Source organism: Salpingoeca rosetta (genome assembly GCF_000188695.1).
Source record: "Salpingoeca rosetta unplaced genomic scaffold supercont1.16, whole genome shotgun sequence".
NCBI lineage: Eukaryota > Choanoflagellata > Craspedida > Salpingoecidae > Salpingoeca > Salpingoeca rosetta.
Genome location: NW_004754918.1, coordinates 1,125,084 through 1,151,160, shown reverse-complemented (window position 1 = coordinate 1,151,160; position 26,077 = coordinate 1,125,084). Strand labels below are relative to the sequence as shown.

Here is a 26,077-nt window from a genome sequence, read left to right as displayed (position 1 = left end):
CGACGGTGAGTGAGTGAGTGAGTGAGTGAGTGAGTGAGTGAGTGAGTGAGTGAGTGAGTGAGTGAGTGAGAGAGAGAGAGAGAGCAGAATTGAGTGGAGCGCGCAAATCTCTCAAAGGCAGGATACGCAAAGGCAGCGTCGCCAACACACCTTCTTGACTTTGTATGGATGGGACGCAAAGGAATCTGCATCAGTGACGACAACAAGCGATGATGTCGCCTGCAGTCGCTTCACCTGTGTTTGCATCTCAGCCAACTGCACGCAACTCCTCATGTGAGCGTGTAACATGAGCAACACGAGACGAAAGGAAGGCACATCAGTGCAGGCGAGGGGTTTCGCATGCACAGTTACACGCACATGCACGCACACACATGCACGCACACACATGCACGCACACACATGCACACGCAAACACACAGGCAGAGTTACATACACACACAGATACACGCACACATGTACACATGTTCCCCCACTACCTGGTGCTGTTGGTGCTGAGAGCTGAGGCGGAACAGCAAGTTGTTCTTTCGCTGGCGCGCTCGGCGCTCTGTGGCGGAGGTGATGCGCACACGGGTGTGGGAATGGGTGAGCGAATGCGTGTGCGGGAATGGCGTTGATGTCTGTGTGCGCAATGCAGCATGGAAAAGCGACTTAATGATGACGACAGTGATGATGCAAGGAGACGGCCGATGCCATGAACGAACCAACCCGCTTCCTCGCGCGTGATGAAGTGGATCCCATCATCCTCTGCAATCAGAAACGCCTGCACATGTGCACAAGCGCACGTGAATGCAGCCGTTAGCACTGCATGAGCAAGCTAGAGAAGCAGACACACACAAGCACAGACAGACAGACAGACAGACAGACAGACAGACAGACAGACACACACATGTGAAGACACACAGGCACACACTTGTCACCCAAGGCATCTCACGTGTGGTGAGCGGGCGTGCGCGTGTGCGGCGGTGATGAGGGCGGCCGTGCGAATGCGAACGGCGGCGGGACCAGCGGGGACGTGGAGGGGAACACGAATAGGCCGAGGGCGTGGCGATGGTGCTGATGGAGGCCGGGTGCGTGGCGATGGTGCTGATGGAGGTGGGGATGGGGACGGTGCTGGCTGGTAGCGTGGGAGATGCTGTCAACAGGGGATTTCGCGTGCCACGAGAAGGGGCACCATGATGATGAAAGGATGATTTCGTGAGAAGAAGACACACACACACACACACACACACACACACACACACACTTGTCTAAGCAGAGACGGACCAGTGCTGTGCAGCCGATCAGCTCGACGTCCTCATCCACGAGTACACACGCGCGTTTGATGTCGTGCAGTTCGCGCGAGAGCGGTGACGATGATGACGACGATGGTGACGCGATTTTGTCTGCACATGTGTTGACGAGCAGCCCGACACACGTCCACAGCTGTCACGGCAATGATGATGATGATGATGATGATGATGATGATGATGATGATGATGATGATGATGATGATGATGATGATGATGATGATGATGATGATGATGATGATGATGATGATGATGATAAGGGTTACGAAGACAATGGAAGCCATGGTGATTGGCGATGGTGGCGGCGGCGGCGACAAGCAAGCATGGCAACACGAGATGATACTCAAGCGCGTGTGTGCATGTGTATGTGTATGTGTGTTCAAGCGTGGAATATGGGCCAGACCTGTTGTAGGAGCGGGTGCTCGCTGTTCTGTGCGGTCCAATTCGTCATCGTATCTGCCTCCATCCACACACACGCCAGCCGGGCGACACCAAGCAGCCTGTGTTGACGGCCCACGGCGATGCGGTCAATGGCAGTGGTGGCGCGATGACTCAACAGCAGACTGCACATGGTACATGTGTGTGCGCTTGCATATGTGCATGGGTGTGTGCGCGGACCTGCTTGCTGTTTCGTCGATTGCGGGCGACGAGTGGATCAGCCGTTGCGTGAATGTCAACACCTGAATGGGGTGCAGGGACACAGGACAGGAGAGAAACTGAGTGGAAAGCATGCACACGGGCAAATACACACGCAAACAAGCAAGGACACACACACACACACACACCACCCACCCACCCACCCACACAACACACACACACACACAACACACACACACACACACACACACACACACAACACGTACAGACAAAGAAAGCGACAGACACGGTACCTGGACGAATGTGGTGAGTGCAAAGATGACGGCAGCGGTGTCCTTCGTTGGGACGTGACGCGATGAGTGGGAACAGAACACAGCTGCAAAGCACAACTGATCACGGCGGCGGTGATGGTGGTGGTGTGGGTGGGGCTGGTAAGTCATGACAGATGTTCTGTTCTGGTGGAGAAATTGGGAGTCAACGTGCATTTGCATGTGCGTGTGTGGATGTGCGTGTGTGGGCGCGTGTGCGTGTGTGGGGGCGCGTGTGCGTGTGGGCGTGTGTGCGTGTGCTGCAACGAACCTCAAAGACGTCCTCTGTGTATACGATTCTGTCATCGCAGTCGCTGTCAGGCCGCGGTCTGAACACACGTGCACAGCAGCATGGGGGGGGGGTGGGGCATGTCAGCGGCGGTTGACGCGGTGTGCACACGAAAATGCAGAGACACGCACGCATTCACACACAGTCGTACACACGCGCACAAACACACACACACACACACACACAGACACCCAAACACGCGTTCACGCTGTGGTACCGGAATGAGTTGAATGCGAACGATGATGACATGAGCTGCAGCAGCGACTGGTGGAAGAAAGCGCCGACACCGTGAAACTCCCGCTCGCCAGGGAAACTTAATGGTACAGAAGGAGGTGGTGGTGGAGGTTGTCGTGATAGCGCCACATGTGAGTGGACAATGCATGCGCGCGCGTGTTGTGTCGTGTATCGTGCGTGTGTGTGTGCGTGTGTCGTCGTGTGTGTGTGTGTGTGTGCGTGTGTCGTGTGCGTATGTGTGTGTGTGTGTCGTGTGTGTGCGCGCGTGGTGATGGGCACCTGTCTTGGTCGAGGATCATGCGCGTGACGGCGAGGAGATGTGCAAACGACAGCTCGACGGGCGGCATGCTGGGCAGCGACAGACAACGCGGGGCGACGAAGACGATGGCGATGAGTCACCACGTGATCAGGTCATCATGTGATCGTGTGATCATGAGGTGATCAAGTGATCATGTGACCACGTGACAGGACAGATGGCAGTGATGATTGAAGGGATGAAAGCCGTACATGCTGTGGGTATGAGCAGAGCAATGGCCAGACGCATCACGACAAATGTCAAATGCCGCTTACGTGTGGTGATAGGACTGCAGGTCTCCAATCGTCGGCAGCTGACAATACCGGCACGAAGGTGTAGTTGTGCGCGTGCGTGTGTACACGTATGTGTATGTGCGCGTGTGTAATCGAAAGTGCACGAGGCAGAGTGCGTGAGGGTGCATATGCTGTTGTGATCAGGAAGCAGCAGGTGGACAGCACACAGGCACCACAACCATCAATGTGTGTGTACGCACTGTCTTGACGAGTGCGCTGAGAGCATCGACAGCGGCGGGCGTATGCGGCGGTGTTGTCGTGCAGCTGGTGACAACAACATGTGTATATGAGCAACTTGACAGGGGAATATAACGGTACTGCGCACCATTTCTGCTGCTGCCGCCACAGCGACGCAGGACAGGGCAGTGCGCATGCTTGTGCCACCACCACCACCACCACTATCACCATCACCACCACCACTATGAGCGACTACCAACCTGCGGGCCAGACAGTACAGCTTCATGGCACGTCCTCGCATCCCCGCTGCATGCTGGTGGTTGTGGTGTTGGGTTGGGACGAGCATTGCGAGCTGGGACCAGGGGTGCGCACTCGACGGCGACAGGCGGCGGGCGCGGCGGTAGGATGTGGCAGATGCACGGCGGTGGTACTCGCACGATGGTGATGGTGACGGAGATGGTGATGATGGTGGTGGCGGAAGCAGCTCCTGGTAGGCGTAGCGATCTAATGTGTGTGTGTGTGGGGGGGGGGAGATGAACGCACACGTGAGCACAGTTTGCACTGAACAGTAGATACGCGGCATGTCACGTGCAAGCACGCGTTTGCGGGGGATGGTGTACGCACGTAAGTCGCCGAGGCAGACGTGGATGGTGTGGGCGATGGTGATTGCTGCGAGCGGGATTGGATCTGGGGAGCAGCAGGGTGCAGCGTCGCACCACATGCAATGATAGAGTCAGCCGCGCACGTAGGCAGAGAAGGGGACAGAGAGCCGGGCGCATGCGCAGTTGTACAGACTGATGGGCAGTACACACACACACACACACACAACACACACACACATACATACATACATACATACATACACACACATACATACATACACACGCACGCACGCACACACACACATACATACACAGACAGTACGGAAGCCATACCTGGGCGGGATGTTGGCAAGATGGGCGGTGCACGTTCGGGCTCATCGAGTGGAAATGCAATCATTGACGACAGTCCGACGAGCACAGCATCAAACCAGCTGAAGAGCGCAGTGCAAGAGATGAGTTGTGCAGTTCGCTAGATCAACAAGCATGTGTGCGTGCGTGTGTGTGTGTATGTGTCAAGGCTTTGTACATTGGGAGGGCACCAACTTCACCAACTTCACCAACTGCACCAGCTGCATGACGCACCCAATGGCTTGCAGCAGAAAGGATCCAAGCTGCGGGTCAAGTGACGCGCTGTGTGCTGCTTGTGTCTGCCCCTCATGTGCCTGTTCATTGCGCTGCCTGCGCGTTAGGCCGCGCCACACGCTCACAATGTTGTAGAACGCATACTTCCAAACGAAGGACGCAAGCTGTTCGTCCCGCTGAGTGAGCGAGTGAGTGTGTGTGTGTGTCAGTGAGAGAGAGAGAGTGAGAGAGAGAGTGAGCGAGTGAGTGTGTGTGTGTCAGTGAGAGAGAGTGTGAGTGAGTGAGTGAGTGAGTGTGAGAGAGGGAGAGTGAGTGAGTGGTAGAGTGGTAGGCAGGAGAGATGAGAATCAGCAGCCGTTGTCCTCCGTGTCACATTGTGGAAGGCAGCGACAACATCAAAGAAATGCATGCCACTAGCAGCAGCCGAGCTTACAAAGAGAGCTGGATGGTTGAACAGGAGCCACTTTGCTTTCTCCAGCAACCTTGACAAGACGAAAGCACACCGCACATGCGATTCAGATCGAGATTGCATGTGAATGAGCAGCAAAATACAACATGCAAGGGGCAAGCACTGCCAAGCATACGCAATCTCGCATGTGCAGTCTCGTACTTGGCTCGCTGGTGCAGGATCGCGTCCGTGAACAAGTCTTGTTGTGTTCTCACGCGGCTCACGGCCTTGTGCACGCTCTTGCCGTGCTCCTTCAACCGCCTGATGACGGACATGTTACAGAGGGAACCGATTCGTTGAATGCAGACAAACACATCGTCGAGCCACAGCATTCCGCACGCATCTAGCAATAGCATTCCGCGCGCGCGCACACACACACACACACACACACACACACACACACACACACACACACACACACAAACACACACACACACAGAGTGTATACCTCAGGATGCTGTCTGCTTTCTCCATGGCTGGCTTTTCCGCGTCCAATGGAGCAAACAACGTCGTCCACAACAACAACAACAACAACAACAACAACAACCACCAGACCAAGCGTTACAGCAGCTTCCTGTTTCGTCTTCCACCACTGCCTCTGCTGCTTCCGGATTATGAGGATTCGTTGTATTTTCAACTGTTTTTCTCTCAGCCGCACGAAGATGATGATGGCGACGAGGATGAGGCATGTGGCGATGGTGGCGGCCAGGGCGACGGCAGCGGTTTCGCCTGTTGCGCGTGCGCGTGTGAGCGTGGCGGCCCTGCGCCAAGCAAGCGCAGCACTGTCCACATCAACTAGGTCCATGTTTGCGCAGCCGCCAGGTGGTGGTGCAAGTGGAGGGGACGACGCCAGGGCGGCGCGCACGCGTGCGCCAAAACAAAACAGACAGCAGCAGCAGAAACACAAGCAGCATCAGCCGCGTACGACTGGTGCACCTGGTCAGCGCATGAATGTTGCAGCTGCCACCAAGGGCATGCCGACGCCCGAGGACCAAATGGTGGATCTTGTGCGCAACGTGCTTCAGAGCCAGCAGCCGGCAGAGGCCAGCTCGCCGAAGCGTCTGCGTGAGGAGTTCAACGAGATGAAGGCGGAGCTGAAGAAGATCCAGCAACAGATTGCCGCAGCCGCGCCCATGGAGCCCGAGGAGGCAGCTGCCGAGGAGCCAGCACCAAGCGAAAAGCGTACGTCAGGCTTGCAAGAGACCGAAGTCACGGCTGCGGATGTCTTTGCGAACGCAAAGGGCGACATCAACCCAGATACAGAGATTATTATGGACCGTACGGGCCACGTCCACGTTGAGAACAGCGGCCACGTCGACTACGACATTGAGGATCTGAAGGTGTGCACACGTGCTTTGCCAGGGTGTGTGTGTGTGACTGTGAGTGAGTGAGTGAGTGAGTGAGTGAGTGAGTGAGTGTGTGTGTGTGCATGAGGGTGGGATGGGAGGCAGCGGGATTCAGTCCACTGCTTCTGTGATGACTGAGATTGACCTTTGGACCACCTGTGTTGCTTGCAGCCCATCACGTTCCAAGACCTGTCACGCATCAACATCCGCCACCACGCCCAACACTTGCGCGGTATGTATGCGCGTTCGCAGACTCTTTGCGTGCAGCGTTTCGAGGGCACACGTCTTTGTTGTTTAATTCGCGAAGTGATTCATGCATGTTTTGCACTGAGCCTTCACCTCTGTTACATCCGTACTCACTCTCTTTTCCCTTTACATATCTGTACTACACGTCTGTGTTGTGTGTTGCGTGTGTGTGTGTGGTGTGTGTGTGTGTGTATGTGTTCTCAGACCGCATGCGTGCGTGGCGTGAGCCGCTGCCCGAAGAATTTCTGCAGATTGAGACGCGCAACTACTACCATGTCGGCTCGCAGGGGTCGCACATCCCAGAGGCCCGCAAAGTCATCCTCACGGTGAGGCAGACGTGTGCGGATTTCTCTGTGCGTGTGTGTATGAACAAGCGGCGGGGGAAGAGATGGGTGGACGTATGCATGGGTTTCTGTTGATGTTCACGTAACACACACACACACACACACACACACACACACACACACACACACACACACACACACACACACACACGCACACACACACACCCCTCTCGCAGGCGAAGGTGTCGCAGCTTGGGCTCAATGCCGCCGAGCGGGAGAAGCTGTTGCAGCTCGTTGGTTCACGCTATCGTGCCGCCACGGACACGCTCAAGCTGGTTGGCCGGCGGTACCCGACACGCGAGATGAACCTCCAGTACGTCAAGGACCTCATCACCGTGCTCGTCGCAGAGGCTAAGGTGCGCCCGGGGCGGGGGATCGTTTATACACGGACGGATGGACGTGTGCGTGTGCGTGTATGGATGAACGTGTGTGGACGGGCTGGCTTTGGGTTGTGGTGATGTGGTGGTTTGCCGCAGTGTTGGGAGGTGGCATTGACTTGCTGCTGGTTGGACGAAGCGTTTACAACGGAGAGAGCGAAGCACTGAAGAGAGAACGCATGGATGAATGAAGCACGAAACGCATGTGCACACACATGCGCACACACCATACACGGCATCAGCAACAAAGGCGACAAGTCCACGGCATCCAACTATGTTATTAACAATCACCGTCACGTCGTCAAGCTATCGGATAACAGCGGCCTTCTCACAACTGACCACACACACACATGCACACATATACATACATGCACACATCAATGCACTGAACAGAACCCGGAGCTTCAGCTGGCGGAACTGCAAGAGAGCGCATGACGCAAGCAAGTGACCAGTGGTGGAGGACAAGTGCTCGAACACACCACAAGCAGTACATATCGCAATCATGACAAGACAGTAAACACGCATGAACCTCGCCATCAACGTACGCTTTCGCACACACGTATACAGCCTGAATCTTGACTATTCACAGCACGGAAGCACACAGGGGAAAGAGAAGAAGGGAGGTAAGGAAAGGAGGGGAGGGGAAGGAGGGAGGGGAGACAGAGCAGCAGCACAACTCATGATGATGCGTTGGCGAGCAATGGCCCACGTCACTTAGAAGCCTGTGTGTATGCACGTGTGTGATATGGCGAGATGAACGTGAGGAAACCAGTTTGTCATTTGCATAATGCATGTGCATGTGTGTGTGTGTGTGTGTGTGCCTCTCTCTCTCTCTGTGTGCCTCTGTGTGTGCCTCTCTGTGTGTGCCTCTGTGTGTGCCTGTGTTTGTTTGCACGAGAGGAGATAGCTGACAATTGATACCGGCCATCCATGCGAGACAGACAAACCGACACCAACTCACACCAACCCAGGCCAATCCAAGGCAACAAAGCACAACACAAAGAAGCAAACAAGCACAAGTACGCACCCCATTGCTTGAGTTTGTCTGAGAGCCACTGGGAGGTCGACGGTTGCTGCTGCTGCTGCTGCTGTTGTGTTCCATTTGGACGGCGCTGTGACATGGCCCTCTGCCGTTGCTGGCGGTGGTGATGGTGATGGTGATGGCGGTGGTGATGGTGGTCCCACAAAGGAGGACAGTGAGGTGGTTGGTGAGAACGGAGCAGAGACATCGCCACAGCAACTGCAAGTGCTGTGCAACGCACGCACACACACACACACACACAACACACACACACACACAGACAGACACACACACACACAAACGCAGTCACACACACACACACATACGCACTACACATACAGCCACAAGGCCACACCGTCATTGCCTGCTGCTGCCGTGCCTGCGGTGACGCCCTCTGCTGTTGCTGTTGCTGCTGCTGTGCTGACCGCTGCCACCACCCGGTCGTTGTCCGCTGTCGTCCACCGTTCGCACCGCCCATCATGCCACGCTGCTGCTGCATCATACGCTGCTGCTGCATCATACGCTGCTGCTGTGGAGTCATTGTCCTCTGCTGCTGCTGCTGCTGCTGCTGCTGCTGTTGTGCTGGCGGCATGCGGCCGAGTGGCGTTGAGTACACCGATCCCGACGGTGATTGCCGTGACGCGGGCGTCCCAACACCACTCTGCACACCATCACGACGACGACCACCAACACCACTGCTGTTGCGATTGGCGGGAGTGTTCCCCCTCACGCCCCCTGCTGCTGCTGCTGCGGCTGCTCGCGGTGTGCTGCGTGTGCCGGGTGGTGGGGGCGTGACCTCTGCTGGCCGCTGTGGTTTCGGGGGCGGCGCGAGCGACGGGTGCATTGGCAGAGACAGGTCTGGGTCACTGTCGTCCGTCGCACCGAGCAGATCTGCACACGGGTGGCCAGGATGGTGGTGATGATGATGGTGGCGGTGATCATGATATGATGGCCAAGAGATGAATGTGAGGGACACAAAGGAAGCACGAACGGGTATGGGCGTGCGTGCGTGTGGATGTACGTGAGAGGGCGTGCTTGAGGGGGCAAGGACAGCAACGCCGCACCGTCTGTCTGGGCGAGGAGGAGTGTACCATCTGTTGCAGATGCTTCGCCGAGACCTGAGCAATGCACAGCAGTGACACGTGAGCAAGCAGTCGATGCATGCATGCATGCATGCATGCATGTGTGTGTGCCTGTGTATATGCGCGCGTTTGTTTGCGAGCGCGCATGCGTTCACATGTGTGTATCTTACCGTCTGCGCCCCTGAGGGAGATTGTTTTTGTTGGATCTGAACCGGAGGATGACGTCAAATCTGCACAGACACAAACGCGTGACAGGAAACAAGTGTCAATCAGTGGGGCAGAAAGTAAAGTGCTTGCAGGCACAACTACAGCACACCACGCACATACAACCAACAAACAAACGCACAACCAACAAACGCACAACCAACCAAAACAAACAAACAAACAAACAAATGATGAACAACCAACCAACCAAACAAACAACCAACCAAAACAAACAAACAAACGCACAACCAACCAATCAAACGAACAAGCCAGCAAACAGAGCAGGGCAGCAGCTTGTACCGAGGGCGTCATCGAGGGTGAGGATGCGTCTGCTGGTGCCGGCCTTGCCCGAGCGAAGTCGCTTGACCTGCGCCATCAGCTCCTCGTTCATGGCCTGGAGATGCAGCAGTTCGTCCTCCGCCACGGTGTTGTCGTACTGCGCGTCGCTCAGCTGCTCCTTCAGCCTGACAGCGAGCACAGCCAAGGGGGGGGGGGTTTGGCAGTGAGGGTTGTGTGTGTGTGTGTGTGTGTGTGTGTGTGTGTGTGTGTGTGTGTGTGTGTGTGTGTGTGTGTGTGTGTGTGCAAGTGCGTGATGGCTCCAAGTAGCAGACAGCGTGTGCGCTCTAACACGGTGCTTACTTTGCGTTTTCTGCCCGAAGCGCCTTCAGCTCCGTGTCTGTGTGCAAATTAGACCCAGGATGCTGGCCCTGTTGGAAATGCACCATGAAAACATACCACGAGACAAGGAGGATGAATTCAAACCAAGAACCAAACACAAACACCAAATACGGGATTCTGTGCACAAAGACAGTCACTCCATACACAGTGTCTTTTCCTTGATCATCAGCACCGCTCAGCATCGCAGTCCGCACCTGGTTTGCGACGAGGTGGTTGTGCTTCGCCCACAGCTGCTGCAGTTCCGCAGACTTGACGGACAACTCGTCCTCTAATTGCGCAATCTTCTCCTCCTGCACACAATCGTTTTGGAGCCGCGCAGGTGGAGCATGTAACAGCATCGGTGAAATGCAAGGAATATAGAGGACAGAGGGGAAGGGTGATTGCACGTAGACAGGCAGGCACACTCACACAGACACACAGACACTCACACACACGCACGCACGCATGCATACACACGCACAGACACACACGCACACACAGACACGCACACGCACGCACGCATGCATACACACGCACAGACACACACACACACACACAGACACAGACACACGCACACACACACACACACACACGGGGAGGACGCACGGCTTTTCTAAGTTCTTGGCGGACGATTGTGGCTGGTTCGGGCTGGGCCATCTTGGCGAGCAGGTCGTTGTGCTGCCCGTCCAGCACCTTGTACTCGACGCGAAGGTTCGCAACGAGCGCTTCAGACTGTCGCAGACGGTCACGTAGCGCCGTCGACTCCTTCTTCAGCCGCGCGTTGTCGTCACGCAGCTCCACCATGGCGGGATCAGTTGTCCGCACGTGCACAGACGATCCACCGCTGCCACGTGGCCGCATGGACTGTGCACGATTGCGCTGAAGCGACGCAGCGCTTGCATCATGTCCGCTGTCCTTCGTGCTGTCCTTCGTGCTGTCCTTCGTGCTGTTGGTGCGCGGGTTTCGGGCCATGACAGACCCAGATGAGCGCTGGCGGAACGAGCGGGAGGACGATGTGTTGGCGTTGTCGTCATCGGTGGCGAATCGAACCGACCGTTGACGCTGCGGTGCTGAAGTGTTGTTGCTGTCCTGGTTCTTCTTCGCCTTGGCTGCTGCTGCTACTGCTGCTGCTTCTTCTTCCTTCCGCAGCCTCTCTTGCTCTTCCTTACGAGCGCGTTCTTGTGCCTCCCGCTGTTTCCGTTCTTCCTCCTCCTTCTTCAGCCTTTCCTCTTCTTCCTTCTTCAGCCTTTTCTCTTCTTCCTTCTTGAGTCTCTCTTCCTCCTCCTTCTTCAGCCTTTCCTCTTCTTCCTTCTTGAGTCTCTCTTCCTCCTCCTTCTTCAGCCTTTCCTCTTCTTCCTTCTTGAGTCTCTCTTCCTCCTCCTTCTTCAGCCTTTCCTCTTCTTCCTTCTTGAGTCTCTCTTCCTCCTCCTTCTTCAGCCTTTCCTCTTCTTCCTTCTTGAGTCTCTCTTCCTCCTCCTTCTTCAGCCTTTCCTCTTCTTCCTTCTTGAGTCTCTCTTCCTCCTCCTTCTTCAGCCTTTCCTCTTCTTCCTTCTTGAGTCTCTCTTCCTCCTCCTTCTTCAGCCTTTCCTCTTCTTCCTTCTTGAGTCTCTCTTCCTCCTCCTTCTTCAGCCTTTCCTCTTCTTCCTTCTTGAGTCTCTCTTCCTCCTCCTTCTTCAGCCTTTCCTCTTCTTCCTCCTTTTGCTTCCGTTCTTCCTCTTCCTTTCGCTTCCTCTCCTCTTCCTCACGCTGTTTCCTCTCCTCCTCTTCCTGACGCAAACGTTCTTCCTCCTTTCGCTTCCGTTCTTCTTCTTCTTTGCGAGCGCGTTCTTCCTCCTCCTTCTTGAGTCTCTCTTCCTCCTCCTTTCGCTTCCTCTCCTCTTCTTCCTGACGCAAACGTTCTGCTTCTTCTTCCTTTCGCTTCCTTTCATCCTCTTCTTTCTGCTTCTCCTCTTCCTCCTTTCGCTTCCGTTCTTCTTCTTCTTCTTTGCGAGCGCGTTCCTCTTCTTCCTTCTTCAGCCTTTCCTCTTCTTCCTTCTTGAGTCTCTCTTCCTCCTCCTTCTTCAGCCTTTCCTCTTCTTCCTTCTTGAGTCTCTCTTCCTCCTCCTTCTTCAGCCTTTCCTCTTCTTCCTTCTTGAGTCTCTCTTCCTCTTCCTTCTTCAGCCTTTCCTCCTCCTCCTTCTTCAAACGTTCTTCTTCCTTTCGCTGTTGTTCCTCCTCACTGCCACCTTTCCCTGCAGCCTCCGCCCCCTTTTCATCTGTCGTTGCGTCGTCAGCGCGAGACGCGTCCTTCTCATCGCCATCGCCATTGTCATCGCGGGCCCCGTTCGTGTCCTTCTTCGACGATGCTGGCGGCTTTGTCACCTGCTGGCTGTGCGAGCGGCCGCGCATTTGGGGTTGCGTGTCGTTGTCGTTACCTTCCTCGGTCTTTGGCGGTGCCTCACTCGCCTTGGCCGAGTTGTCCTGCTTCTTTGTCTCTTCAGCGGATGCTGCTGACGTCTTTGTGGCATTGCCCGCTGCGTCCCCTTTGCTCGACTCTGTGTGAATGAAACAAACACAAACCAAGATGAAACGAGTGAAAGGTCACTCACACACACATGCACATGCACACACACACACTCACACACACACACACTGTGAAACACAAATACGCACACGCACACAAATACGCACACACACACACACAAGCACACAATCACAGAAATACGCACACACACAATCACACAATCACACAACAAACGTACTGTGCTTTGCCTTTGGCTTTCGGCAGTTGGTGCAGATGTTGGGGCGTGATCGGTGCGGCACAAACTCATCGCACGCCGATGTCGTCGCGGCCCTGCGACGACGATCCATGGTTCACACTACAACGCTGTGCGGACCCCTCTTCTTCCAACAAGAAGCAAAACCGACAACAAAAACGCAGCAAGAAGGCAAGTTGTGGTTGTGCCGTGAATTGCTGCAAAATTGTGCACCAGTCACGTCCACGCAGAAACCAGTAGGCAAATGCGCCGCCGGGCAGCACAAGCGCTGACACCGCAAGCGCGTGCGCTTGCACGGACAGGCCGAGCAGTACACTGCCTGCTACTGCGATGGTGGAAGCATGAGCCCAGCACTCTCGGCCCACCCACACGTCCTGCAAACAACAAATGGCGTTACCTGTAGTCGTTTGTTTTCGTGTCCTGATCAAAGCATGCACTGCCCTCCAATGCAAGCACTTCTTCCTTTCCTTGCTTGTGATGCGATGCGTCCTTCTTGCCTGTTGTGCCTGCCCTGCACGTTGTGCCTGCTCTCCCTCCTGCCAATCACGCAACTCAAGCGACGATGATTTGGCCTTTGTGTGTGCTGCCTTCTGCTTCCTTCTGCATTGATGTTGCGGAAATTCATTGAACATCTTCCATCAACTCTCCAGCCAATATTTTGAGCAAGACCTTCCAACCAAATCGACTGACAGTTGCTTGTGAGACGGCAGTGTGTTTGAGACCTCCCCACATCCATCGCTTCCTTGCTCCCTTTCTCTCTTTCGTTCCAAGAAGCACAACAGGACGACCAGGCAGTCATGAGTGGTATGTGCTGCACGAGCATGTGTGCGTGTGTGTGTGATATGCGTGTGAGAATTGATTGACCATGTTTGAGGCAGCGTGTGGTGATTGTTGTTTCGTTGCATGCATGGCAGACGCCCCTGCTTGAATCGTGTCAACGATGACTGACCCATGCTCCTCATGTGTTTGTCCTCACCCCCAATCACAGGCGACATAGGCTTTGCCAACCTCCCCAATCAAATCCATCGTGAGGTCACGCTCAAGGGGTTTGACTTCACTTTGATGGTCGTTGGTGAGTGCTTCTTCTCACTGGCGCTGTGTATGCGTGCGTGTTGGTGTGTGAGTGTGCCTGAGTACGTGTGTACATATGCTGGCTTGCATTCTTCGCGTTTGTGTGAGTCTTGGGCAACTGACGATGCTTATCAACGCTCCAATCACACACACACACACACACACACTCTCTCTCTCTCTATACTACAGGGCGGTCTGGATTGGGAAAATCGACGTTTGTCAACACCCTGTTCTCCACCGACATCTATGAAGAGGACAAGCCCTATCCCCCACCTTGTACGTCAAGTGTTGTGACTGGCTGAAGTCATGCGCCTTTTCCTGTACACGTGTACGTGTGCTCTTGTGTACATGCACTGCGTGATTTATGCTTGAGGTTACAGTTTTCATTGTTTGCTGCTGTTGGTCGTTGCGTACTTGTTTCTCACTCACCTTCTCTCTCACCCGGTGGTTGCCTCGTTTTCCTGCTTCCGCAGGTGCTCGCATTCCCAGCACAACCTCTGTGCAGGAGAGCGTGACAACGCTCATTGAGAACGACGTGAGTTGGATTCACCTCTTGCTGTCTGCAACTGTATGCGACGTTTGCACGTGCGTTGAGGGCTTGCGGATGCATCGCATGTGCACACGCCCTTTCCTGCTCTTGGCTGATGCTGCCTTGTGGTTCTCGCTCCCCCGCCCCCCGCTTACGCGTTCATTTCCCCTCTGCAGGTTCAGCTCACGCTCACGCTCGTGGACACGCCGGGCTTTGGAAACGGCATCAACAACACAGACTGGTGCGTTTGTACTGCTTCACATGGGTCCTCCAAAAGCGTTTGTCTGAGCTTGAACACTGCTGTAATGTATTTATGGATGGACGCATGGGCGCATGGACGCATGGATGCACGCATGGATGGATGGATGGATGGATGGATGGATGAATGAATGAATGGCGTTTAGCTTCCCAACTCAACACACACACACACACACACACACACACACACACACACGAATCCAATGTTCTTCACATCACCCTAATGCCCCTTTCTTTCATGACTTCTACTGCTTCTACTGCGTCCCCTGCTGGTGCAGCTGGGTCCCCATTGAGGAGTATGTTGACAATGCGTTCTCCAAGTACGAGGGCGAGGAGTCGAAGATCAGCCGCACGGATATCCGTGATTGCCGCGTCCACTGCTGCCTCTACTTCCTCACTCCTTGCATCCACGGGTGCGTCCGCACATTCGCATGCTGCTGCCGTGTGAATGCATGCATATATGTGTGTGTATGTGTGCGTGTGTGCGTGCGTGTGTGCGTGCGTGTGTGTGTGCGTATGTGTGTGTGTGTGTGGTGCGCGTTTATGCTGTCTGTGATGACGAACCAGGTTTTGGTTCTTGTCTCCATGCTGCTCATCTTCCATCGCTCTCTGATGTCGTGTTCCTCCGCTTCAGCGTCCGTCCCCTCGACATTGAAGTCATGAAGCGCCTGCACACGAAGGTGCATGCTCGTCTCAATTGCATGTGCTTTTTCACCAAAGACACACATCACACACACAGACACATACAAACACACACACACACAGGCACATACAAACACAGGCACGACACACACACACACACACACACACACACACACACACACACACACACACACACACACAACACGAACACACACAGACACACACACACACACACAAAACCCCCCCCCCCATACACACACACAAACACACACACCCAACTCATAACTGCTGCGCGTTGGACTGCGTGTTTTCTGTTCAGGTGAACATCATCCCCGTCATTGCAAAGGCGGATTCGCTCACAGTGGACGAGTGCCAGCTCCTCAAGGAACGCGTGAGTGCTTCGTTTTGTTGAAGGATTTGTTTGTTTGTTTGTTTGCTTACTTGTTTGCTTGAGTGTGTCTTGTCTGCGGTATGGCATGGCACGCATGCACTCGCTCATTTCTCACGCATCCCCACACACACAAACACAGGTGCGCGCCACGCTGGCGGAGCACAACATCAACGTGTTTGAGTTTCCCGAAGATGACGATGATGATGAAGAGGTGCAAGACGACGTTGCAAACGCCAGGGTACGGTCATCATCACACCTGCACACGAAAGAGAAGAGCAAGGGGCCCGTTGTGGCGAACTCTGGTTACACGTGTGCACGTGTGTGTGTTCGTGCGTTTTCTTGTTTGGCGGCGCTGACTGGACACAGTCTTCGTGCGCATCTTCTCTCACAGTCCTCTCCTGTGTGTGTATGTGTGTGTATGTGTGTATGTGTGTCATTTCAGTCTGCGTGGCCGTTTGCTGTCTCGGCCTCAACACAGGTACTCTTCGCAGATGATAAGGAAATGCGTGGCCGCGCCTACCCCTGGGGTTACGTCGAAGGTGCGTGCGTGAGCGTGTCGTTGTGTGTTTATTTGCGTGTCGTTGTACTTCACTTTCTCGCAAACGTCTCCAACAACAGCATCATCAACCCACACCCTCTCCGTTCATATTGCACATCTTTTCGTATCTCCAGTCGACAATCCGCAGCACTCGGACTTCGTTGGCCTGCGCAACCTCATCATCAGGTCTGAACGCGCGCGCGTGTGTGTGTGCATGTAGGTGTATGTGTATGTGTGTACGTGTGCGTGTGCGTGTGTGTGTGTATGTGTGTGCGTGTGCGTGTGCGTGTGCATGTGCGTGTGTGTTTCGCATGTGTGTGTATACGCACCTGTATGCTTGTGTCTTGGGGTTTAGAATTGACCGCCAAAACCAGGTCTCATCCCTGACTTGACGCGTCTTGATGGTGTACTGCATTGTCTGTGCAGAACGTACATGCAGCAGCTGATTGACACGACGAACAACGTCCACTACGAGCGTTTCCGTCAGCAGCGCCTCTCCAGCCTCTCTCTTGACACATCCATCAGGTCTGTTTACACACGGGTGTGTGCGCATGTGTGTTGCTGATCCTCGGTTTTCTGACTTGCCCATTCACATGAGTTTTACACGCACACACACGCACACACACTTGCAGTGGAAGCCCCAAATCGGATCCCAACAGCCAAAACTTCATCGAACAGCTCGAAGGACAGCTCGTAAGTCACTCACTTTGACCGTTTGCACCGTTGCTGTTGATGACACAGACACATACACACCAATGTACATACATGCACATGCACACAAATCTCCACACATACACACACACACACAATCTCCACGCACACCCGCCCCTAACGCCTGCACCCCTGATTGTTCATGTCTTTCCCCCACAGAAACAACACGAGAAGAAGCTTGTGAAGATGGAGCGAGAGATGACAGAAGTCTTTGAGAAGCGCGTGCGCGAAAAACAGCAGAAAATCAAGACGTGCGTGGACTATTGTCTGCTCCAGCGATGCTTCTGCCCCCAATAACACAGACACACACACTTTCACACACACACTTTCACACACGCACGCACACACACACACACACACACACACACACACACACACACACACACACACACACTTTCACACACACGCTCACACGACCACCCACAACACATTCCTTCGCGCGCGTGCCTGCAGGCAAGAGGCGCAGCTGCTGAAGGAGCACGAGGAGTTTGAAGAAAAGTTGAAGAAGCAGCAAAGGTGTCGTCAGCATCGCAGTTGTGTGTATGTATGCGTGTTTTCGCTTCTGTTCTGTACGCCCTTTGGAAGATAAGATGCTGAGCTCTGTTGCGCTGCACACCTCACCGCCACACTGCCTTGCATCGTCGATGCTCGTGTCACCCATGCAGGGAGCTTGAGATGCAGCGCGAGCAGTTTGAGCGGGAGAAGAAGGAGTACGAGGCCGAGGAGGAGAAGCGAAAGGCCGCACAGGCGCAGTCCACTGGCCGGCGCAAGAAGTTCTTCTGAGCACACACACACACACATGTGCACACATATGTACGTGCTGTCACTGATTGGTCGTCAACGGTGTTGCCGTTGCACAATTCGTTGGTTGAGTTGACGCGTTTGTCTTGCTTGTTTGTTGTTTGAGCTCCCTTTTGTCGTTTGCGTCATCTTGTTGCTGTGGTCATCATGCACAGTTTATCACCGTGTTGTTTGAGAGTAAGTTATGCCATGGCAGCGTCATGGCGTCCACATACACATACATCGCATATGGAAACTCTACAGCGGTCTTGCAAACCACATGTTTCACAGCAGACACTACGGACACGACACGACACGAAACAAACAAACAAACAAACAAACAAACAAACAAAAACACACACATTCACGCTTGTGCGTTTTGACTTGCTTCTTGCGTTGGCTTTAGTGGGATGGGGTGACAAGGGTGTAACACACATATGTTCACACAGAGACGGCTGCCGAGGGCGAGCGAGTGAACAGCCACAGGTAGCGTGGCGCGACTACACGAACGAATCATGTCGCTATGGGCACAGGAGAGGGAAGGTGGTAGTGAAACAAGACGAAAGAAGACCAAGACACAAAGCAGCGGCAGGGGAGAGAGGCAGTGATGGGAAATGGACAGGGAGCAGACGACAGGCACCAGCCAACGGCAGGACACTCCTGATCTGGCTTGGGGGTGCACCAACCATTTTCCAGTGCCACCATCGCACAAGTGTCAATGCCACTTCACCACATACCTCCCCTCTCACACAGACCAGCAGCAATCCCACTTGATGACACGAACACGATGCAACAGCAACACAACACACAGACAAGAATGACAGCAAAACCAGCAACGTCGAAAGCACTGGGACAAAAGGGTGTGCATACACACACGTGCGTTCATCAGCTCAGCAGAGTGACAGGAGCGCATGCGCACGGTCCGCGTCGCTTATGCTTCTGGGTGGAACTTGCGGTTCTGCTTAGCGTAGTCCTTGAGGATCTGAGCAGGCTCAAACTGGGGCCCGAGCGCATCGCGGTAACGCAACATCATGTCCACAAACTTGTCCGCGCCAAACGCGTCGACAAGGCGGAAGGGGCCGCCGCGGAATGGCGGGAAACCAATGCCAAACACAGCGCCAATGTCTGGTGGGGGTGTTAAGCGTTGTGCGCATGAACAAGTGTGTGTGTGTGTGTGTGTGTGTGTGTGTGTGTGTGTGTGTGTGTGTGTGTGTATGTATGTGTGTGTGTGTGCGTGCGTCAGTATATGAACACTCGTGTGCATGCAAATTTGACATGCCATCAAAGCAAATTAGTGAAACGTGCAGTCAACATACACACACACACACACACAGCGCTCTCGCCTCCCACACACGGCTCATGCGTGTCACCAACACAACCTCCCCTGCCCTCATCGTCTCGCTGAGCACTGAGGTAACTCACCGCCGACGACGGGGGAGCCGATGATGTCGTGCTGGAGGCAGAGCGCCGTCTCGTTGACAAAGCGGCTGACAAGACGCATCTGGATGTCCTCCACGCTGGTGAGCCCGCTGCTGGGCTTGCCGCGAAGCTTGCGCTGCTCCTCAATCATCTCAACAACCTCGGGGTTGACCGTCTTCTTGCCCTGTGGCGTACATTGGTGTGTGAGTGTGTGTGTGTGTGTGTGTGAGAGAGAGATATGAGAGAGAGAGAGAGTGTGTGTGTGTGTGAGAGAGAGATATGAGAGAGAGAGTGTGTGTGTGTGTGTGTGTGCGTGTGTGTGAGTGAGTGAATGTGAGTGTGTGTGAGGCGGGGGGGGGGAGTGAGTTGAACAGAAGCACATAGTTGAGCAAGAGTAAGGAACAGAGGGAGTGTGAGGAGGGGAAGCAGGTAAATCGCCCGTTTGAGGATGCAAGCAACGCAGGGTGGACAGAGGCATGACAATTGAGGGTGTGCACACGTACGCGTGGAGGGAAGATGTGCAGGCCCTTGCCCGTCTTGCGGCCGAGGAAGCCCTTGGCAACAACCTGGACACGAAGAAGAGCAAAGGAGAGCAAAGGAGGGCAGGTGCATGAGGAAGTGCAAACGAAAGCACGGTGCTCAATGACCACGGACAAGGCTCTCAGGGCGAAGCAAGCGGCGCAGGAACTGCACCAACAGCACCCAAAGCACCCAAGAGTAAAACCAACACCAGCACCAATAGCGCACAACACCACCGCAGCCACCTCAAGTGCAGGGTGACCGCCTGACCTTCTCGAGGAGCTCTGGGTCTGCGGTGCCAATGCGCTCGCCAAGATCGCCCTGGAGGGTCTTGCCGACGCTGGCGGCGGTGTCGATGCCAACCTCGTCGACGAGGGTCATGGGGCCGACCGGGTAGCCGTACTTGACCATGGCCCGGTCAATCTCCTCAATGCTCGCGCCGTCAAGCAGCACAGCCATCGCCTCGTCAGAGTACGGGCCCAGGCACCGGTTCACGTAGAAGCCGGGCACATCCTGTGGCAAGCAGCGGTGAGCGGTGAGCGGCGAGCGGCGATGCCGTGGTGGCAAATGTGATGAGGAGGAGCAAACCCACAAACTGCGTCGATACAACCACAGGCACAAACGCACGGTACACACGAAGCCCTCACACACGCATACAACACACTACAAAAACATTCATGTAGCCAGCTCCCTCGTCTGTTGTTGTCACACCTTGACGACGATGACGGTCTTGCCCTGCTTGAGACCCATGTCGTATGCGCGGGCGGTGGTCTCGTCGCTCGTGCCGGGGTGGCTGGCAGAACACACACACACACACACACACACACACACACACACACACACACACACACACACACACACACACACACACACACGCACGCACAGGGTACAGCGTGAGCTTTGGAAGTGGGCAGGCGATGGGGTATTGGCAGCAAGCAGCGACACATGAATTGCAACATGATGGCGGCGGCGGCGGTTGGTGCAAGCAGGGCGCACCGGATAATCTCAAGAAGAGGCATCTTGTCCACGGGCGAGAAGTAATGCATGCCGATAAACTGATACAGTACATCAACAAAGAGGCATCACACCACCGGCAGCAAAGCAGGGTGTGAGTGGAAAGCACGGCGGCTACATGCAATGCCGGCAACAGCACGAAAGGTCACAAATCAATACAGGTACACGGAAGCAACACCAACAAAGTGGCACCAAAGCGACAGCGTCAAGAGTGTGCCCCCACCTGCTCTGGGCGGGAGGATGCCTCGGCGAGCTTGGTGATGGGGATGGCGGAGGTGTTGGTGGCAAAGACGCAGTGTGCCGGGGTGATGGCCTCAAACTGCTTGATAATCTGTTCAAATACAAGAACAAACAAAGGTTGAGGGAAGACAGTGTGAACACATGCAATTACGGAGGCGTGCGTCAGTGAACGGGAGGGAGCGAGCAATGAGGCAGACTACTATGACTGTACATGTGTGTGTACGAGTGTACATTTGTGTGTGTGTGTGTGTGAACGTGGGTGCGAGGATACCTTGTGTTTGAGCTCGAGGTTCTCAAAGACGGCCTCGATGATCATGTCGGCATGGGAGAAGTGCTGCAAGGCGCGCCCACCAATCAACAGATGCGAACACACGGGTGAGCACATGAAACGTTGGACACACGCGAAACGTTTGACACACGCGAAAAAAAACTACAGACACACGCACACGCACCCAAACACACACGAACAGTGTCAATGGTACATGTGTGTGGACGGACCTTCTGCCAGTTGGCGTCGCTGTCGGTGAGGCCGACGATGCGGGACATTGTCTGGTCGCGCTCAAACCTGTGCGCACACGAAACATGGGCAGCGAGGCGTGCACAGTGCATGGCGTGAACAAGTAGCACCTTGCCCGAAAAAAAAAAAAGGCCAAAAAGGGCATGCAAACTCAAACACACACACACACACACAAAATGCCCCCTCCCCCATCCTCAAGGCAACAATATATATGGGAGTTCGCACGTGGTCATACGGCGCTTCTTTGTCTTCTTGTTGAGGTTCTTGTAGATCTGGTCCAGGCCGCGCGCCAGACCCTCGGGCTTGGCATCCTGTGCGCAACACACAGCCACGCACACGCATGATCAAGTAGTTGGTTAAGAGTCAGTTGATTGAATAGGTTGATTGGTGGATGGTGTGTTTGAGGTCAAGGGGGGGGGGGGGTTGGGGGCGATCTGGTGTCAGTGGCGGTTTTGTTGAGCAGCAGCATCGTGGCACCTTGAGGAGGATGTCGACGCCCTTGGTCATGGTCACCTCGGCGATGCCAGCACCCATCAGGCCAGCACCTGCCACACACGAGCAGGCAAACGTGGAATATCAGTGACACAAGCGACATACGCACATATGCAGTGAAGCATGCAGGCACTGAACGTGTACATGGGAAGGTACTCGATGCGTCGTCATGGGTGCTGTGCAGGCTTGATTGGACACGCACCGAGCACGCCAACGGTGTTTTCCTTGCGCTTGGGCTTGCCGTAGGGGTTCTTCTTGCACGCCTATCACGAGGCAGCAGTGGTAGCGGCAGCAGTAGAAGCGCAATTGTGAGTGTTGGGTGTGTGTGTGTGTGTGTGTGTGTGTGTGTGTGTGTGTGTGTGTGTGTGTGTGTGTGTGTGTGTGTGGTTGGGGAGAGAAAAAGAAGTGCACGCCCGCTAGAAAACGAGCATTGCACGTTGCACACGTTTTGTCGCGCTTACGGTCTGTCCAAAGTAGATGCTGACGAGGGCGCGGGACTCAGGGGTCATGCCAAGCTCACCAAATGCCTGCAGGCAAGCATGCACACACACACGTATGTGACGTGTCCACGTACAGGTGTTGTGAGAAAAAGTGTCACATTGGGGGAACTTACAAGTATGGCAGCGAACGTAAGTGTGTGTGTGTGTATGTATGTGTGTATAGATGGCACGTGCGGGCGCACGTGAGACAATGTATGCATGGTGTTTGTGCGCGAGTGTTCTCCGTTGATTGCCGTAGTGGAGTGCTGACCTTTGCTTCGGCCTCGTATCCGGCCTTGGAGCAGAAGCCGTGCTTGGCGCTCGTCTCAAGCACGTCGATAATCTGCGTACGACAGGCCGGGGAGGGTGAGGTGGTGGAAGGTGAGACACGAATTTAGAACGCACAAACGACGCAGGTGGAAGACTGGCAAAGACGTGTATGTGATGGACAATCACAAAAACACTCATGTGCACACGCACACAAAGACTTGTGAAGTCATTCGCACGCTTACACACACACACACACACTCACACGCACACACACACACACTCACACGCACACACACACACACACACAAAGACTCAACACATCATCACGGCACAGCACAGCACGACACGCGTGCAGTACCTTGAGGGGTGCTGGGTAGACGCCCTTTGTCTGCTTCATGACCATGTCGCGGGCCTTCTTGAAGGCAAAGTTGCGGCCAAACTCGGTACCCTCAATCACCTTGTTGATCAGTTTCTGCACGCCCTTGGGCTCGCGGTCCACCTTGAGCGTTCCGTCTGCCAGCCCCTTTGCGGCGAGCACGGCAGCGTGCTTCAGGGCGCTGGGATCAGCAACGTTGTCAACAAGCTGTTTTTTTTTTTTTCGGGGGGGGGGGGAGGGGGGTTCCGCGTGGTATGAATGATGGTGAGGATTGGAAGACAATTATTTTCAGATGCCATGCACGACAAGTAGCGAGCACATTTACACTGTCTGTCCGTTTGTGTCACACACAAACACACACACACACACACGCACACATACACACACGACGTGACACAGTGGCATCAGCAACAGACGAGGGGGATGTTTGCAACACCCCCCCCCCAAACACATCAAGACGGGTTTCATGCCGACCTTCATGCGCTTTGCCTTGGAGGGCTTGACGTTCTTTCCGGTCAGCATCAGGGGCATGGCGTTCTGTGGTTATAAACAACGCACGTAGACGGAAGTTGTAGCCAGTGGAGCGTCAGCGTGGTGTCGGCAACCCAGAAGTGAACAAGACGCAAAGCCAGACAGAGGGCATAAAGACAAAACGGCACAGAATGCACACACACACACACACACACACAGACACAGCCACGGCACCTGAAGGCCGATGAGTGCGGGGAGGCGCTGTGTGCCGCCGGCGCCGGGGAGGATGCCGAGCATCACCTCCGGCAGACCGAGCACCGTCTTGGGGCTGGACGAGGCCACGCGGTAGTGGCACGCAAGGGCAAGCTCAAGCCCGCCACCGAGGCACGAGCCGTTGATCGCCGCAACTTTGGGCTTGCCGCTGGTGGCGGTGGCGGTGGCGGTGATGGTGGTGATGGTGGAGGGGGAGGAAGGAAAGAGGTAAACAGCGTGAGCAAGCGTGCGCTGTGAACAGAGTTCCGCTGTCATACTTCGTGTACAACGCATCACATGAAACAATGTGTGTTTGCATTGCAACTCACGATGCAAGCTGGTCGAACATGGCGTGGGAAGGGCGGGACAGGTTCTCCATCTCCTCGGCCGTCTGCAAATTGGGCAAACACACGTGCGATGCAGCAATGAGGTATCGAGGCATGAGGGGCAGCGACAGAGTGTGCACGTTCGCGTTCGCGTTCGCGTGCGCGTGTGTAACTCTGTGTGTGTGTGTGTGGGCAAATGTGTGCATGCAGTCGCCATGTCATTGCTCCCGAGTACATTGTCGCAAACACACACAACACACAACACACAACACACAACACACAAGACACACCTTGCACTTGGTGAACATGTTGATGTCGGCACCGGCAATGAAGTTGTCCTCCTTTCCAGACATGATCACTGCTGCGCGGACCTTGGGATCAGACTCCTGTCAAGGTGGAAAGATGCGATAGTGAATGGCCATGTCGAGACAGAGCAGTGTGGTGAGAACCCCAGCCGCGATTGCAGTTACTCCGTGGTGTGGCAAGGAAACACCCAGACACCAGAGTGGGACACACGCACTCACGCACTCGCTCACGCACACACGCACACATGTAAACATGCACACGCACGTAAACATGCACACAACGACACACACGCACATTCACACAAGCACACACATACGCATACACACGCACGCACCAGGGTGGACATGACGCCCTTGAACTCGTCAGCGAGGTCCATGTTGAGCGTGTTGACCTTTGTGCCCTGGAGATCAAAGGTGACGATGGCAATGCCATCGTCCTCAATCTCATAGCGCACGTTCTTGCCACTCGTGGCAGAGCTGGCAGCTGCAGGATAGAATGATGGAAAGAAGAAGGCACGAATGGATGGAAGAAAGCAAGGATGGATGGAAGACAAAGAGGCGAGTTGAGTTGAGGTTGAGCCACTGGCAATACAAGGGAACAAAAGCACACGAAGACACATGCGCAAAAAAGTCCGCACACATATACACGAGGCATGTACACATCCACACAGGCGCGTTTATCCATACAGGCGCGTTTATCCACAACACGGCGCGGATCCGTGCTGGACATACCACGGGAGAAGCGGGCAGTGGCGCCGAGCAGGCGACGCTGCGCAAACACTGACAAAAACAAAGGGCAACACCAGCAACCATGAAAATGTTGTGAGAAGACGTGAGGATGTTTGAATACACACGCACACGCACATGCACACAAAAGGCGAACAAACCACCACAACACCACAACAGCAATAATACACGCATACACAGACACACAGACACAGACACACATACACTCCTCCTCACCAACACACAACACCATACGCACAACACACCTCGCAGCATCATTGTCTTCTTGCGAGCGAGCACAGAGCGTTCAGTGGTGGCAGAGAGGGAAAAAAAGTGCAACGCAGAATGACGACATGCCCTTTATGAAGTCGTGAACGGCGATTTGGTGCCTGGTATCCACCGTTTCTCGGATTCTCCCAAGATTGTGTGCGAAACGTATATTGGGGACGCACTGCGCACGTCATGACTCATCAAGACAGGAGGCGACGACACGACAAGCCAAGAAGCGAAAGGAACACAACAGTCACAACAACCAACATTCACACACACACACACACACAGAGCACACCAACAAAGGACCAACCAACCAACCAATCGTTCTTTCTCG

The 26,077-nt window shown here is 54.6% G+C and overlaps 6 protein-coding genes across 7 annotated transcripts in view; 3 read left to right on the top strand and 3 right to left on the bottom strand.

Moving 5' to 3' along the window:
- PTSG_12557 overlaps positions 1-5,585 on the bottom strand; it is a gene marked incomplete at its 5' end in the record, with an annotated part of 9,244 nt that extends 3,659 nt beyond the window's left edge. For both annotated transcript variants that reach the window (XM_004992583.1, XM_012637636.1), the window contains 20 exons: positions 151-255; positions 477-544; positions 706-760; positions 1,003-1,083; positions 1,264-1,422; positions 1,690-1,786; positions 1,905-1,966; positions 2,177-2,272; positions 2,463-2,520; positions 2,698-2,793; positions 2,994-3,062; positions 3,285-3,322; positions 3,503-3,566; positions 3,740-3,983; positions 4,104-4,166; positions 4,415-4,512; positions 4,664-4,839; positions 5,097-5,145; positions 5,274-5,372; positions 5,560-5,585. In XM_004992583.1, the coding sequence (XP_004992640.1) occupies positions 151-255; positions 477-544; positions 706-760; positions 1,003-1,083; positions 1,264-1,422; positions 1,690-1,786; positions 1,905-1,966; positions 2,177-2,272; positions 2,463-2,520; positions 2,698-2,793; positions 2,994-3,062; positions 3,285-3,322; positions 3,503-3,566; positions 3,740-3,983; positions 4,104-4,166; positions 4,415-4,512; positions 4,664-4,839; positions 5,097-5,145; positions 5,274-5,372; positions 5,560-5,585 (1,803 nt within the window). The remainder of the gene's footprint in view (positions 1-150; positions 256-476; positions 545-705; positions 761-1,002; positions 1,084-1,263; positions 1,423-1,689; positions 1,787-1,904; positions 1,967-2,176; positions 2,273-2,462; positions 2,521-2,697; positions 2,794-2,993; positions 3,063-3,284; positions 3,323-3,502; positions 3,567-3,739; positions 3,984-4,103; positions 4,167-4,414; positions 4,513-4,663; positions 4,840-5,096; positions 5,146-5,273; positions 5,373-5,559) is intronic.
- Positions 5,586-5,748: 163 nt separating this feature from the next.
- Positions 5,749-8,083, top strand: PTSG_07217 (uncharacterized protein). The gene is made up of 5 exons (XM_004992582.1): positions 5,749-6,451; positions 6,629-6,689; positions 6,908-7,029; positions 7,224-7,403; positions 7,818-8,083. The coding sequence occupies exons 1-5, from the start codon at positions 5,774-5,776 to the stop codon at positions 7,857-7,859; spliced, it is 1,083 nt and encodes a 360-aa protein (XP_004992639.1). The 5' UTR covers positions 5,749-5,773; the 3' UTR covers positions 7,860-8,083.
- PTSG_07216 (uncharacterized protein) lies at positions 7,652-13,238 on the bottom strand (the record flags this gene model as incomplete). Its single annotated transcript, XM_004992581.1, has 10 exons — positions 7,652-8,146; positions 8,452-8,560; positions 8,801-9,336; positions 9,510-9,563; positions 9,698-9,757; positions 10,032-10,195; positions 10,371-10,438; positions 10,604-10,699; positions 10,995-12,922; positions 13,130-13,238. The coding sequence occupies 10 exons, from the start codon at positions 13,236-13,238 to the stop codon at positions 8,139-8,141; spliced, it is 3,132 nt and encodes a 1,043-aa protein (XP_004992638.1). The 3' UTR covers positions 7,652-8,138.
- Positions 13,239-13,764: 526 nt separating this feature from the next.
- PTSG_07215 (uncharacterized protein) lies at positions 13,765-18,321 on the top strand. The gene is made up of 16 exons (XM_004992580.1): positions 13,765-13,948; positions 14,133-14,216; positions 14,405-14,491; positions 14,689-14,750; positions 14,921-14,985; positions 15,281-15,415; positions 15,637-15,682; positions 15,964-16,035; positions 16,175-16,273; positions 16,478-16,574; positions 16,708-16,759; positions 17,000-17,098; positions 17,206-17,266; positions 17,444-17,535; positions 17,738-17,800; positions 17,950-18,321. The coding sequence occupies exons 1-16, from the start codon at positions 13,942-13,944 to the stop codon at positions 18,065-18,067; spliced, it is 1,239 nt and encodes a 412-aa protein (XP_004992637.1). The 5' UTR covers positions 13,765-13,941; the 3' UTR covers positions 18,068-18,321.
- Positions 18,322-18,448: 127 nt separating this feature from the next.
- Positions 18,449-25,811, bottom strand: PTSG_07214 (trifunctional enzyme subunit alpha). Its single transcript, XM_004992579.1, has 22 exons — positions 25,737-25,811; positions 25,477-25,524; positions 25,080-25,228; positions 24,730-24,825; positions 24,443-24,504; positions 24,096-24,282; positions 23,865-23,927; positions 23,373-23,597; positions 23,016-23,087; positions 22,727-22,792; positions 22,468-22,528; positions 22,251-22,318; positions 21,999-22,084; positions 21,755-21,821; positions 21,528-21,590; positions 21,240-21,347; positions 20,999-21,057; positions 20,714-20,795; positions 20,273-20,515; positions 19,987-20,049; positions 19,487-19,667; positions 18,449-19,189 (listed from the first exon to the last, which is right to left on the bottom strand). Exons 1-22 carry the CDS (start codon positions 25,747-25,749, stop codon positions 18,996-18,998), a joined length of 2,256 nt encoding a protein of 751 aa, XP_004992636.1. The 5' UTR covers positions 25,750-25,811; the 3' UTR covers positions 18,449-18,995.
- Positions 25,812-26,002: 191 nt separating this feature from the next.
- PTSG_07213 (skd/vacuolar sorting protein) overlaps positions 26,003-26,077 on the top strand; it is a 4,038-nt gene continuing 3,963 nt past the window's right edge. Inside the window, exon 1 of the mRNA XM_004992578.1 lies at positions 26,003-26,077. This exon is cut by the window's right edge and continues 305 nt beyond it. The gene's annotated coding sequence lies outside the window, so the exon portion shown is untranslated.

Coding starts and splice junctions, on each gene's coding strand:
- PTSG_07214 (XM_004992579.1), bottom strand. Junction 20,516..20,713: donor AGACCGTCATCGTCGTCAAG/GTGTGACAACAA, acceptor TGCTTGCCACAG/GATGTGCCCGGCTTCTACGT. Junction 19,190..19,486: donor CGGCTCCCCCGTCGTCGGCG/GTGAGTTACCTC, acceptor CACCCCCACCAG/ACATTGGCGCTGTGTTTGGC.
- PTSG_07217 (XM_004992582.1), top strand. CDS start 5,774: ATGATGATGGCGACGAGGATGAGGCATGTGGCGATGGTGGCGGCCAGG. Junction 6,452..6,628: donor ACGACATTGAGGATCTGAAG/GTGTGCACACGT, acceptor TGTTGCTTGCAG/CCCATCACGTTCCAAGACCT. Junction 6,690..6,907: donor CCACGCCCAACACTTGCGCG/GTATGTATGCGC, acceptor ATGTGTTCTCAG/ACCGCATGCGTGCGTGGCGT.
- PTSG_07215 (XM_004992580.1), top strand. Junction 15,416..15,636: donor CTCACTCCTTGCATCCACGG/GTGCGTCCGCAC, acceptor CCTCCGCTTCAG/CGTCCGTCCCCTCGACATTG. Junction 16,575..16,707: donor CCCCTGGGGTTACGTCGAAG/GTGCGTGCGTGA, acceptor TCGTATCTCCAG/TCGACAATCCGCAGCACTCG.